Raw genomic sequence first — 13,924 nt, forward strand, 5'->3', positions numbered from 1 at the left:
ACTGTCATTTGTCTTGAGATTATTGTCTCGAGGATCTTGCGAGTGATTGATAGGAGTGACAAAGGTCTGTAGTTGCTGATTTTTGCTCTTCTCTTCTTTTTGTGAACAGGGACTACATTTGCCTCTTTCCACAAAGAAGACCATTTACACTGTACTAGATAGCGCTGAAAGATGCGAGTTAGAGGTGCTACTAGCTGGTCTGCACATCTCGGCAATCTTGGGCTCACCTTGTCTGGGCCCACAGCCTTTTCTTGGTTAAGTGATTTTAAGAAGGAAATGCACCTCCTCCTGCCTTATTGCCACCACTGACAGTTTTGACACAGTTCTTGCAGCTAACCAAGGGCTTCTTGATGCAGCCTTCAAAATTTGTGCCTCACAGCCATATAGAACTATTGGTACTACTGTACTCTGATATATTACCTTGTTTTTGCCTCTGTTGATAAACTTTTTTCTCAGATACAGTAGGGCCCTGCTTTACAGCATTTCGCCATATGGCATTCCACAAATACAACGACTTCAAATTGACGAAAGCTTGCTATACGGCGAGCAGTCTTTCTAATACGGCTCACCCCACCCAGTTTGTTTACTTTCTCCATGAGCACATCTCTGTTATGTCTGGAAACTTTCCAGGATTTCAAGTGTTTTAAACTTATTGCATATTTTATATGTGCTCTGATAATTATACTTGTGTGTGCCTTTACCTAAATATACTTACACATTGTGCTGGCATGCAGGTACACATTAAAATAACTAAGTCTCTCTATTCTTGACTCCATATGAATAATACATTATCTCTTGGGCATATTAAATGTCATATATTACGTTAATACGTATAGACATTTCCATTAGTCCATCTATGATACTTTTTTCAAAATTACATAATAAACATGCTATGTAACATATAAACATGATAAATACGTCCCACAGTAGAATAAATTAACATTAATATGAGATGTGGTAGCCAGGCGACTTGTTGGACTAGTGGTAGCCAGGCAACTTGTAGTCCAACATCAGAGAAAATGTGTACTCTATAATATTACTGGGGGTAACTAGAAAATTTGTAGGTAGTAGGTTGGTAGACAGCAACTGCCCAGGGAGGTACTACCATCCTGCCAAGTGAGTATAAAATGGAAGCCTGTAATTGTTTTACATGATGGTAGGATTGCTGGTGTCTTTTGTCTGTCTCATAAATATGCAGGATTACAGGTACATCTTGCTACTTCTACTTACACTTAGGTCACACTACACATACGTGTACAAGCATGTATATACACACCCCTCTGGGTTTTCTTCTATTTTCTTTCTAATTCTTGTTCTTGTTTATTTCCTCTTATCTCCATGGGGAAGTGGAATAGAATTCTTCCTCTGTAAGCCATGCGTGTTGTAAGAGGCGATTAAAATGCCGGGAGCAAGGGGCTAGTAACCCCTTCTCCTGTATATATTACTAAATTTAAAAGGAGAAACTTTAGTTTTTTCTTTTGGGCCACCCCACCTCAGTGGGATACGGCTGGTATGTTGAAAGACGATAAAAAGGTTGGTAAACAGCAACTGCCTAGGGAGGTACTACCATCCTGCCAAGTGAGTGTAAAATGAAAGCTTGTAATTGTTTTACATGATGGTAGGATTGCTGGTGTCCTTTTTTCTGTCTCATGAACATGCAAGATTTCAGGTATGTCTTGCTACTCCTACTTACACTTGAGTCACACTACACATACATGTACAAGCATATACATACACACCCCTCTGGATTTTCTTCTATTTTCTTTATAGTTTTTATTCTTGTTTATTTCCTCTTATCTCCATGGGGAAGTGGAACAGAATTCTTCCTCCATAAGCCGTGCATGTTGTAAGAGGCAACTAAAATGCTGGGAGCAAGGGGCTAGTAACTCCCTTCTGTATGGATTACTAAATTTAAAAAGAGAAGCTTTTTTTTTTCTTTTTGGGCCACCCTGCCTTGGTGGGATACGGCCGGTTTGTTGGGAAAAAAAATAGAAAATTATTCCTTTCATATGTAAGTAAGTTTATTCAGGTATACTCAAATAGTTATAGATTATCATACATAGCAGCATATGTATATGTAGAGAACCTAGGATAACCCAATAAAAAGTCAGTGACTTATTTCCATATGCCTTCACTCGGAGCATCATTTCTTCTAAAAATGGTGTTACATGAGAATGGGAGTGTTTCTCTTTATTTATTCTACTGTATCAACGTGGAGACAACTTGTACACAATATAAAGTGTTTGTATGGAAATAAGTCACTATGTCTGACTTTTTTGGGCTATCCTAGGTTCTCTACACATATGCTGCTATGTATGTTAATCTATGTAACTGTATTTGTGTATTCCTGAATAAACTTACTTATTTACTTTAATTATGGTATACTAAAAGTGTATGAACAAAAACCAGATGCATTTGCCTGGTGTGTTTACATTTCGTGTGGGTGGGTTGGGGCGGGGCAGGGAGGGCTGCCATGGCTGGCTACCATGCTTCACAAACCTGACTTCTTACAAATAAAACTCACCTCTTACCCTACAGTAAGACTACAAATATTTTATGGTACTTAATGAATGTACTTTATATGTATTTTATCGCTTTGGGGTGCTTTAATTAAATGTCATATTATATTACGTGTGGGGTGGGCTGCCCTGGCTGGCCACCATACCTCCCAAACCTGACTTCCTACAAATACGTAAAACTCACCTCTCGCCTTACATTAAGACTACAAATATTTTAAGGTAAGTAATGGGTGTACTGTGTGTGTATTTTACTTTTTATTGTTTTTAATACCTAGTTCTATTGCTAACTTAATATATGTTTATGTAAACTTGTTATCTGGCATTTATATGCATTTAAAAGTGGAAAAAATGGAGTTTTGCTTTCCAGCAGTAGCCTGGAACCTAACCTGCCATATAAGTGGGGCCCTACTGTACCTCAATACACCGTACACCTTTTTTTCCCCCTCACCTGTTTTATGATTCGCCTCATCATAGACCCATCTGCTAACGTCCATTTCCAAATATCTAAATTCATCACATGCTTGATACTCCCTCTAATGTGATATTCAGTTTCTCATTGCATAAATATTTTTTTTTTATCCTCATCACCTTTCTCTTTTTTATGTTCGCTTTTAATTACTCTCTTTACTCTCCCAAAGTCTTCCACTAAGTTTTGGAATTTGTCTTTAGATTCCTCAAAGAACTGTCATGAGCAAAGAGCAACTGTGATAACTCTGGCTTCATATCAGATTCCACACATCTTCCCAACACCTCAGCATTCACTTCTTTGGCAATTCCCAACTATAAATACGTCTTCTCTCACCCGAGCCCAGTCACGCTAGCCAATACTGTAAACACCGAATTACAGAAAATATCTACCTGGATGAGGACTAACAAACTTACACTAAACATTGACAAAACCTACTTCATTCAGTTTGGTAACAGAGCTACAGATGTACCTCTTAACATAACGATAAACAGATCACCTATCACAAAGCTAACAGAGGGAAAATTCTTAGGAATCCACCTTGATAATAGACTCAAATTTCATACACATATACAATAAATTTCTAAGAAAATTTCCAAGACTGTAGGCATACTATCGAAGATACGGTACTATGTTCCACAGTCAGCCCTCCTGGCCCTTTATCACTCTCTTATTTACCCCTATCTCACCTATGGAATTTGTGCATGGGGCTCAACAACAATTAACCATCTCAGACCACTAATTACCCAACAAAAGGCTGCAGTTAGAATGATAACAAATTCTCACTACAGGCAGCACACTCCACCAATATTCAAAACACTCAACCTACTCACCATACAAAACATCCATACTTATTACTGCACCTATTACATAGAACACTTAACTCTGATATTAACCCTCCCCTCAAACATCTCCTTGCCAACCTCAACAGAACACATGACCATAACACAAGGCACAGATCACTCTTTGATGTTCCTCATGTCCATCTCACGCTACGCAAAAACTCAATGCACATAAAAAGCCCTAAAATCTGGAATTCATTACCTGTAAATATAAAAGAAACACTACCTGTTTATAAATTCAAGTCTCTTCTCAAAGATCACTTACTCACTCAAAACCAAATAAATACTGAATAACTGAACCTTATAAATTGTATATCCTATATGTTACTCACAATTATATCACACAAATGTTAAACCTAGGACCCAATCTAACTTTATTTTTTTAAATACACTACCTAACAGAATACTCCATTCGACTGAATGTACAGCAATGCATGCAACCATATGACCTGTCTTTGTAATACTCATTTGTGCTTTATAGTTATCTGTTTACAATAATGTATTATCACTGATTTCATCATTGCTTAGTTAATCTTAAGTTAATTTTAAGCCAGCCCGTAATGCTATGCATATAAGTGGCTTTGGCATGCTGCTCTTACCTGTATTTTTTGTACCTCTGTATGTATGCTTAAATTACTAAATAAATAAAATAAATAAATAAATAAATAATAAACAGCCATTGTGACATCTTGCATCCCTAATTTCTACTTCAGCTGGAAAATAGACTTCCCCTCTCTGTTAAATACCCTGAACTGAGTCTCACTTTCTTCATAAAAACCCTTAACTGCTTTTAGTAACCTACATTCTGTTCTATACATTAGCAGCATTTGAAATGGTTTCAATATCCACCCTATGATGTGCCTTTTCAGAAATTATAAATGTAACTAGCAGCTTTCTATCTTTAAGTACTGCTCACTCATGTGCTTCACCATAAACACTTGGTCTACACATCCTTACTCTTCCTAAATCCTCTTTGCTCCTCTGCAATCCTGTCTGTCTTGCCCCTAATCCTTTGAATAATAATTCTCTTATAAACTTTACCCAGTATACTTTAAAATTTTTGTTTGATTGCTGTATTTAATTTAATGTTGCCTTTCTAATTGATTTCTGGGATTTATTAGTATGTGAATTGGATATCAAGCCTGATTTATTTTTAAAAGGCTAAAAAGCTGTCTCTAAGTAAATCTTTTGAAAGAGTGCAAATATTGATCTATCTTTGGTTTATTTTTAGGGTAATGAACATTATCATGAAGGAAATCTATTTGCTGCAAAAGATGCATATTTTCGTGCTGCTTGGATCATGGAGGATGCTCATCTAAAGGATGAGAAAGAGGAGGAAGAAAGAGGAACTCTTCTAATAAAAATGCACAGTAATTTAGCACAGGTAAAATAAATAAAATATTTTTGATGATTCTTTGGCAAATGATGCTCTGACTTTGGTACCAGATGAAGAGGAAGATTCTTTTGAGCTTGGATTGGCTTTCAGGGATTTGACACATTCCTTGTATGTTTTTCTGGATGAGGTTAATTTGTATGTAAGGGTAATTACACTAGTACTTTGTATTTACAATTTGCTACCAAATGTAGAAGGAAACACGTATACATACATGTTATTTTAAGAGGCATTAAGTTCGGCCATGATGGGATACAACTCGGTGAGTGTGTTACAAGGATTGAGAATTGAGGATGATAATGATGTTATTTTATGACAGTTTACGAATTCCTTAATTTTCACTTAATTCCTTGTGCTTTCTAGCATCTGCTATTACTTCACATTTTGAATGTTTTCTTGCACTATAATAAATATATCTTGACTATTAAATATTATCCATACCTGTGACAGGTTTCAAAGATTTTACCCTTGCAGCCTGGCCTGAGGCTGGTCTTTTCTGTTGGCATCTAGATCAGTTAGGCATTTAAGAGTTCTAGCAACTGCAGGCCTACTTAGCCATCACAGTCTGGTTGATCACGCACTTGTTGGAGACAATTCGCTAGTTTCTTCTTGAAAACTTCTACAACAAGCAGTGTCTTGTTAAGGCATTGTGATCCTTTAAAGGAAATACATTAACCCTTAAACTGTCCAAACGTAGATCTACGTTACTACCTCTAGTGCTTCAGACGTAGATTAACGTTTTATTTTTCCTTCCTCCAAGTTTGGCATGATCAGCATGAGATGCCTGGTCAGCATAGAATGGGTCTTAACACTCAGTGTGCTCAGTATTAAAAAAATCTGGGACCACTTAGTAGCTTGTGGGAGCACCAGTTCAATTGAGCACCAGCTAGAGCAAATAACATGGCAAACACAAGGAATTCACTCATGTCATGTCGTATTAACACTCCCCTTTTAAGAGGAACGTGATGTTGACTCAGAGTTTAGTGGCTTTGAGATGGATATGGCAACAAGTGGTTGAGGAAATATCAAGAACCTCGATAATAACCAATGTGTAACATCCTTTCATTTTTTATACCACTGGTAGTGTCATCCTGCCAGAATGTCCTAAAACCTATACCATAAGAAAAGATAAACAATTCTGGAACATGTGTAATATGTATTCAGCTGGCTGGCTGGCCGGCCGAGCTAGACAAACATGTTTGTGTAAAAGTGAAAACCAATAAAGCCAGGGTTCCTTGGAGCAGTTCATAATCAAGTGTCACTCCACTGCTGCACTGTCAGCAGTGGAGTGACACTCATCTTACACCATGCTTCAAGGAGTCTCATATATACTCCATGTCTAAAACATTGCTGAGACCTTTAAATACTTTGTATATATTTCTAGACAATAGTAAATGACCAAGGCAGGTGAAAATGTTCACCTGTTGGTGGGTTTGTAACTATTCAAGTACTATTTCATTACCTAATATTAGTGTCAGAACAAAGATTGGCTATGAAATCACAAGAAATACTATAAATTGTAATTATCAGATCATAAAAATTATATAAACTAATATAAAAACGAGAAAAAAAAGATATATCGGCATCACTTCTCCAAGCGGCAGAACTCCATGTTGCCTTCAGGTGAGCATCCAGCACCAACTTCTCGGCCTCTCGGTAAGTACTGGTCCTAATTTTTTTTTTGGTCTTATTTGGACAGTTTAAGTGTTAATTTTAGTTCTCTAGGTGCCTTTTCAGCAGTCCATCCTTATTTAGCACTTATTTTATGTATATCAAGCATCAATTAATGGACATTTTATGTATGCAATAGTATTATTTGCCTGTATTTTATTAAGTTAGGTTAAATGCTGAGTACTAGTGTAATTAACCTTATATACAAATTTAATTTCATCAGGAAAACCTGCAAGGAATTTATCAAATCCATGTGATCCAATCGTTCCTAAGCAAGTCGATAAAACCCATTGTGTGAGTTAATCTTTAAAAAAAACATCCTTTTCCCTGCTCCTTCACTTGGGTTACATAAACTTTCCAGGCACTTCAAACTTTTCATTTGTATCATCCACAGCAGTGTCTCCTTTCCATTATTTCACAAAAAAGTTATTCTCTTACTTAGCTCAAAATTAGTTATAAATTACTCTAACCTCCCTAAATCTCTCTATAGGTCATATGCAGGCTTATGAATCTTGCCTGTCTGCTATTAATAATCCATCTTCCTTCTCAAACTTGCAATTCTTTAATTAACCCTTTCTGGGTCCAGAGGCCAAATTTCAAAGTGTGCACCAGGGTCCAAGAATTTTCAAAAAATAATTTTATTTTTTCTTATGAAATGGTAGAGAATCTTTTTCTGAAGGCAATAAAACAAAAAGTATGAAATTTGATGGAAAATTGATGAAATTATGCTCTCGCGAATTTTGATGTGTCGGCGATATTTACGCATCGGCGATTTTGCCAACTTTGACTCACATTTTAGGCCAATTACAGTATTCCAGTCAACCAAATTCTTAGCTATTTCACTAGTATTACTTCTATTATATCGATTGAGCACAAGAAATCGCCAAGTCAACTGTTTCAACAACAAAATAAAGTGAACAGAAATTGGTAATTTGGCCAATTGAATGCGAAGTTCAAAATATTCCAATTTCAAAATAGGGTCCAGAATAAACAGTGCAGGCATTCCTGGCACTAAACTAACATTTCCTCTGTTCATTAGTTACATTTTCAGGCTTTACAAATGAATTCAATTTTTATTTTTTTTCACATAATGAATTTTTATTCAAACCAAAAAAATAAAATATTTATTGTTATGCAGTACTGTAATAATTGCATAAATAATATCACCACGTTTGTGAATGTATATTAGACCCACCAGCTGTCATGTATTAGACTTGAGGTCATTTGTTTACTCTTGAACATTGGCAAAAATTTAACATTTCCGCTACTTTGAGCTCGGTTTCAAGCCATTTTCACTACTAAAACCAATCAAAATCATCTCTGTTTCTGTAGTATATCTTCCATTCTATCAAATGAGACCAGGAAATTGCAAATACAACTATAAAAAACATACAAAAAACACTGCAAAGTTGCTGTTTTAATAAAAAATTACGGTGTTTTTTTTTGTCTCATTATGCACTGTGTGCTGTAGGATTTGTTTTATGTGGTGCACACATACCACATAGATGTATTCTCTCATATCTAGGCCCAAATTCACTGCTCACAGCTTATCAGAGTGAGCTGAGCTCATGGCATAGATCTACGGTTTGGACCTTGAACGTAAAGCCGTAGATCTATGGCATGGACCCTGAAAGGGTTAAAAGATCTGTACCCTTTCTATTTTTTATTCAACTCATTCATCAGTACTTTCAAGCCTTTAATAGATCTCATGCCATCAGATACACCATGTTTCTTTTAATGCCTATTAAAACTCATCTAACCATTTAAGGTTTATTTCACTTAGGATATTCAGCTTCCTTTCCATTATAAGATTGACAGTCAATCCTTTCTGCAGCATGTCCACAACTTAGATTTCTTTTTTTTTTTAATGGTTATTGTAGGAAAAAGGATAAGCAGCCTCAACAAATGGTTGGTAACTCAGATCATCCAGAACATTGTGATCTAGGGGTATATTATATATAGACTGTACTGAGTTTGGGAAAGAAATGTTAATTCTAATGCCTTCAAAATAAGCATCCCTAACTAATTATTCTATAAAAGTAGAATATTGTATTTACATTTCCCTTCAAAGATTAGGGAAGGAAGTTAAGATAGGTTTTTCAGTGGTTCTTACCTTAAATGAGTTGCTTATTTTCCCTTTGGTCACCATCTCTAATGACCAGGGGGTGGACAAAATGTCCTTTGTTTATACACATTGAATTTTGAAATTCACCAGTCTTAGTTTCAGTGCATATGGCAGGGAGACTGTTCCATGTGTAAGTACCTCTTGTGTGTATTATATAAGACTTTTAAAGGTCTGCATTGTTCAACATAAATGCATCTGTGAGGTCAGTTCTGTCATTTCTTGTAGGAAGGGTTGTCCTTGTAGTTTGAAATTATAGCTGACTGTCAAAATTGCACCCCTCCTAGAGATACTAGGTAAGAAATGTCCTAGGATTATTTAAAAAGAGCTGAAAAGTATATTGAAATTGACAGTCTGAACCTTTATTAGGAGAAATATGTTGTAATACCTGAGCCCATAATTTTATACTTTGCATATACTACTATTTTTTACAGGTGTTTCTGGATATGAATGAGCCAGCTCGAGCATGTACTCGGTGCAATAAAGGCTTAGCTGTAAGAGGGGTTCATTCAAAAGACCTCATTGCTAAAGTGTATTTCAGGTGAGTTTATTGGTGAAATTAGAATAGGAATCAAATAAAATTATTTGCTTACTGTTTAATTTAATGAATTTTTTGTATAGTACAGCCTCTCCTCACTTAGCGACGTACTTGTTTACTGATGCCTAGGACTTACAATGGGCTCTCTGACCAGTATTTATACCTAAATAATGTATATTAGAGCTGATTTCATCTATTCTGTTTATTTCAACATACAGTACACTACTGTATAAACATTTAAAAATATACCGGAAATGTTATAAATGGTGCAAAGGTGACTTTAAAACAATGTCAGAGATAGTTGTTACAAACCCACTACCATTATAGTATGCTCCTCGCTTAGTGACGAATTCGTTTAATGACTTGGTCTTAGGAACGGAACTCTGGTGGGATACGGCAGGTTTGTTGAAAGAAAGAAGATATACTTGTGTCTGCTCATAAAGAATTTAACTCTTATTACAGTTCTAGTATGTAATTACCATGTAATAATTTATTCTGATATTGCAAGTAATCTTTTAGTTAGAGTACTAACCTTAGGTTTTCTTGAAGTGTTGTGCAGTGTGGTCTTTGCAAAAAGCTATAGCTCCCATAGTTTATACAACTAAAGTAATTTTTATTCAGTACTGAAGGTACAGAACTGCAGTTTTCTTTAAATTATTGAGATGGAACATGGCAGGTTCAGTACAAGTGTGTGTAAATCTTGGGTGCATAACAGGTAATGTTAGATGTCCAAGGAAAGATTTGAGGAGGGTGTGAAGAAGGTATCAAGAGTATGGAGCTTAAGCATGTTAGATTAGTGAGTGGTCTTTGGGATGTGACATGCTGTTTTAATATTAAGGAATTTAGGGAAGCTAGCTAGTCATATTTGAGTTTTGAAACTAGGATATAGAGTGCTTTCATATTTCTGTCTGCTATGATTGGAAAAGGTTTGTAATCTTTATTAAGTTTTTTTTTTTTTTTTTTTTACACATAGGCCATCTCCCACCGAGGCAGGGTGACCCAAAAAAGAAGAAACAAAATTGTTTCTTCTTTTTACATCTAGTAATTTATACAGGAGAAGGGGCTACTAGCCTCTTGCTCCTGGCATTTTAATTGCCTCTTATGACATACATGGCTTATGAAGGAATTATTCTTCTCCACTTCCTTGTGGAGTTATTATTATTATTACTTCAATGGCTATTTCCCACCTGTAATAATAATATAATTTTACAAGTAGAAACTTATTCAGATATTTTAGTTTCCTGATAGAGGAAATTTCTTGGCTTCAAGATGTTCAGCATATAAGCTTGCCAAAGCAGAACTTAGTGGTAAACCCACTAAGTTCTGTTTAAAAGAATGAATTTTCAGTAGAGAAACCCAGCACTACCCTCACTGTATTTCTTCTCTACAGTACCTAGTCCATAACTACTGCCTTTCCTTTTTTTTTTTATTGACAACTGCTTCCCCATTTATTTTACTTGCCTTTACATTTATTGCCTCCTTATATTTTTGTCTACTTTCCCACATAATAGTGTACTGTATGTGGTAGTTATTGAGGCACTTGTTAGTCTATTTTCACAGATTTTTTTTTTTACATAGGAAACAAGTTGGTGTGAGTTCACTTATGTGTTCCATTTATTTCTTGAAGTACTTTATAAAACTACCTCATCACAAAATAGGAGCTGTTAGAGGAAAGAAGACTTCAGTAATAGAGATAAACCCACTTACATAATGATTCTTGCTTTCATTTGCTTAGTGATTCTCTTCAAGGAAAATGCCTTGATGCTGGTGAAAGACTCTTGATCCAAGTGATTGGAGCTTTAAATCAAACCTGAATACCTTCATTTTACAGGCACTATTTAACTCTACGAGTTTAATACTTTCTTGGGAAAATAATAATTTCTTAGCATTTGATGTTTTCTATTCACCACTTCGAAAGATCCATTCAAGTTTAACATTTTTATGAATATACACTTATAATATTTTCAGATATGGAAAAGCCAAGTGTATGTTGCATGATTTTAAAGGTGCACGTAAAGCACTCTTGCATGCTCAGCGTCTGAAACCAAACAACATGGATATCAGTTCAGAGCTGGAAATGGTGCTACTTAAAGAACAGAAATATGAGGCACAGGAGCAGCTCATGTACAAGCAAATGTTTGAACCTCTTGTACAGAGTTCAGCTGGGACCCTCACGGAGAATGTTGTTAAAGTTCGACCAGAATTTGAGAGAGTTGTTGAACAGACGATACTGAGATTTATTGCTGAGCCTAATATGAATGAACTGCAATTTCCTAGCAGCTTGTCACCTGTGGAGATTGCCTGTGTGACAGCAGCTGCAAAGGCTGCTGAGTGTATTATAAGTGTTAAGCCAAATGGTGCTGAGACAATCTTAAAAATAATGAAAAAAGCAGTACAGTAGCAACCTTTCTGGAGTCAGTGGTTAAATTTTTGTTTTCTTTGTTGTCAAAGGCTTATTGAATGAGTTATGAGTATGCTGATGGTTAATTGAGGTTATGCTGTAATGCAGCGTGATAAAAAAATTGAATGGAATTTTTTACAATAAATTAGTTTTTTGATTTACTCTTGTTAATTTGAATTTGATAATTTCTTTTATCTAAGAAATGCCTAAATTTATTATTTTTTTTTTCTGAAAATGTTAAGTTAGTATTAAGAATACTATCTAATTGAGACATCATCTTTGTAGCAAAACTCAGATGCTGTGAATTGTAAAAATCTTGCTTACCCAGCTACTGTTGCATTGAGAGCACATACCCCCTTGTCAGGGATTTTACTTCATTACATTTTGTTAGAAATTGTTAATCTAGTTTGACCTGACCTAAAATAATGTATGTAAAGAAGTAGGCTGTGAGTCTGTTTGAAAACTTACTTTGTGCACAAAATTCTGTCATTACTTTCTCAACATTAATTAATTCAGTTACAACCACACAGTTGCCTTTGGGGAGAATTGTTAAAACAGACTACGCTTAAAATAAGGCTGGACAAGGTGAATGCATCTTGTTTGCATATGTTGCCTTTACCTATGAAAGTACCTTTAATAAAAGTACAATAAATGAAGAAATAAAATATTTAACTCTTGTATGAATAGGTATAATAAATGGCAGCTGTACTTAGTAATAGGGAAGTCCTTTAATGTTGAGGGAAATTATTATTACATTAGTGTTTAGATATGTAATTATAAAGTTGCATTGCTTGAAAAATAATTTGAGTACTGAAGTATATTTAACTCCAAATCTCGCATTAATGTGAAATCTTCGAGTACAGTATCTGTGGGATTGAAACTTGGGTTCTGAACATTCCTAGGCTTGAGTGTTAATTGCCATAGCAGTCTTATGTTAAGCAAGGAAGCAGAACCAGCAGACCTCACTGGGTTTCATCTGTTCTGTGGGAACACCAGAACTTAAGTCTTGGAAGTAAATATATCTAGTCCAGTTGCACCCATCTGCAATATATATTTCATATTTTCTATTGTAATGGATCAGTGTTTTGGCAAGATATTTAGAAAATTTTGTTTTTAAGAGAGAGAGTGTACTTTTTTGTATTATTAGGAATTAAAAACTTGTGCTGTGATTTAGTGCCAAAGTATTACTTTAAATAAAATACAGCTTTATTAATTTACTGTATAAAAATCCTTGTTAATATAGAGGACATTACGTTTGCTTCATCAGATAAGACCAGTTGACTTGCCACCCATTAATTTTGTTAAGGGTTATTGTGACTTTCATTAATGTTATGGGTTGTATTTCCTTGGGTTTTATTGTGAGTAATTGAATTCTTTCTTTCTTCTTTCAACACACTGGCTGTATCCCACCGAGGTGGGGTGGCCCAAAAGGAAAAACGAAAGTTTCTCCTTTTGCATTTAGTAATATATACAGGAGAAGAGGTTACTAGCCCCTTGCTCCCGGCATTTTAGTCGCCTCTTACAACACGCATGGCTTACGGAGGAAGAATTCTGTTCCACTTCCCCATGGAGGTAAGAGGAAATAAACAAGAACAAGAACTAGAAAGAAAATAGAAGAAAACCCAAAGGGGTGTGTATATATATGCTTGTACATGTATGTGTAGTGTGACCTAAGTGTAAGTAGAAGTAGCAAGACATACCTGAAATCTTGCATGTGTATGAGACAGAAAAAAAAAGACACCAGCAATCCTACCATCGTGTAAAACAGTTACAGGCTTCAGTTTTACATTCACTTGGCAGGACGGTAGTACCTCCCTGGGCGGTTGCTGTCTACCAACCTACTACCTAGGAGTAATTGAATTACATTGATATTATAAGATGTACTGGATAGGGTATACTGGGTAGATTTTGAGGTCCATCAGTGTTATGAGTTGTATTGGCTTGGGATTTTTAATTCTTTTGAGGACCATAG

The 13,924-nt window shown here is 35.6% G+C and overlaps 1 protein-coding gene across 1 annotated transcript in view; it reads left to right on the top strand.

The window, feature by feature from the left end:
• The window catches only part of shu (shutdown), a gene marked incomplete at its 5' end in the record, with an annotated part of 53,660 nt that extends 40,495 nt beyond the window's left edge, over positions 1-13,165 (top strand). Inside the window, 3 exon segments of the mRNA XM_070098249.1 lie at positions 5,059-5,211; positions 9,448-9,554; positions 11,520-13,165. Coding sequence (XP_069954350.1) covers positions 5,059-5,211; positions 9,448-9,554; positions 11,520-11,952 — 693 coding nt within the window.
• Positions 13,166-13,924: the final 759 nt, after the last annotated feature.

Source organism: Cherax quadricarinatus, chromosome 61, assembly GCF_038502225.1.
Source record: "Cherax quadricarinatus isolate ZL_2023a chromosome 61, ASM3850222v1, whole genome shotgun sequence".
Classification (NCBI taxonomy): Eukaryota; Metazoa; Arthropoda; class Malacostraca; order Decapoda; family Parastacidae; genus Cherax; species Cherax quadricarinatus.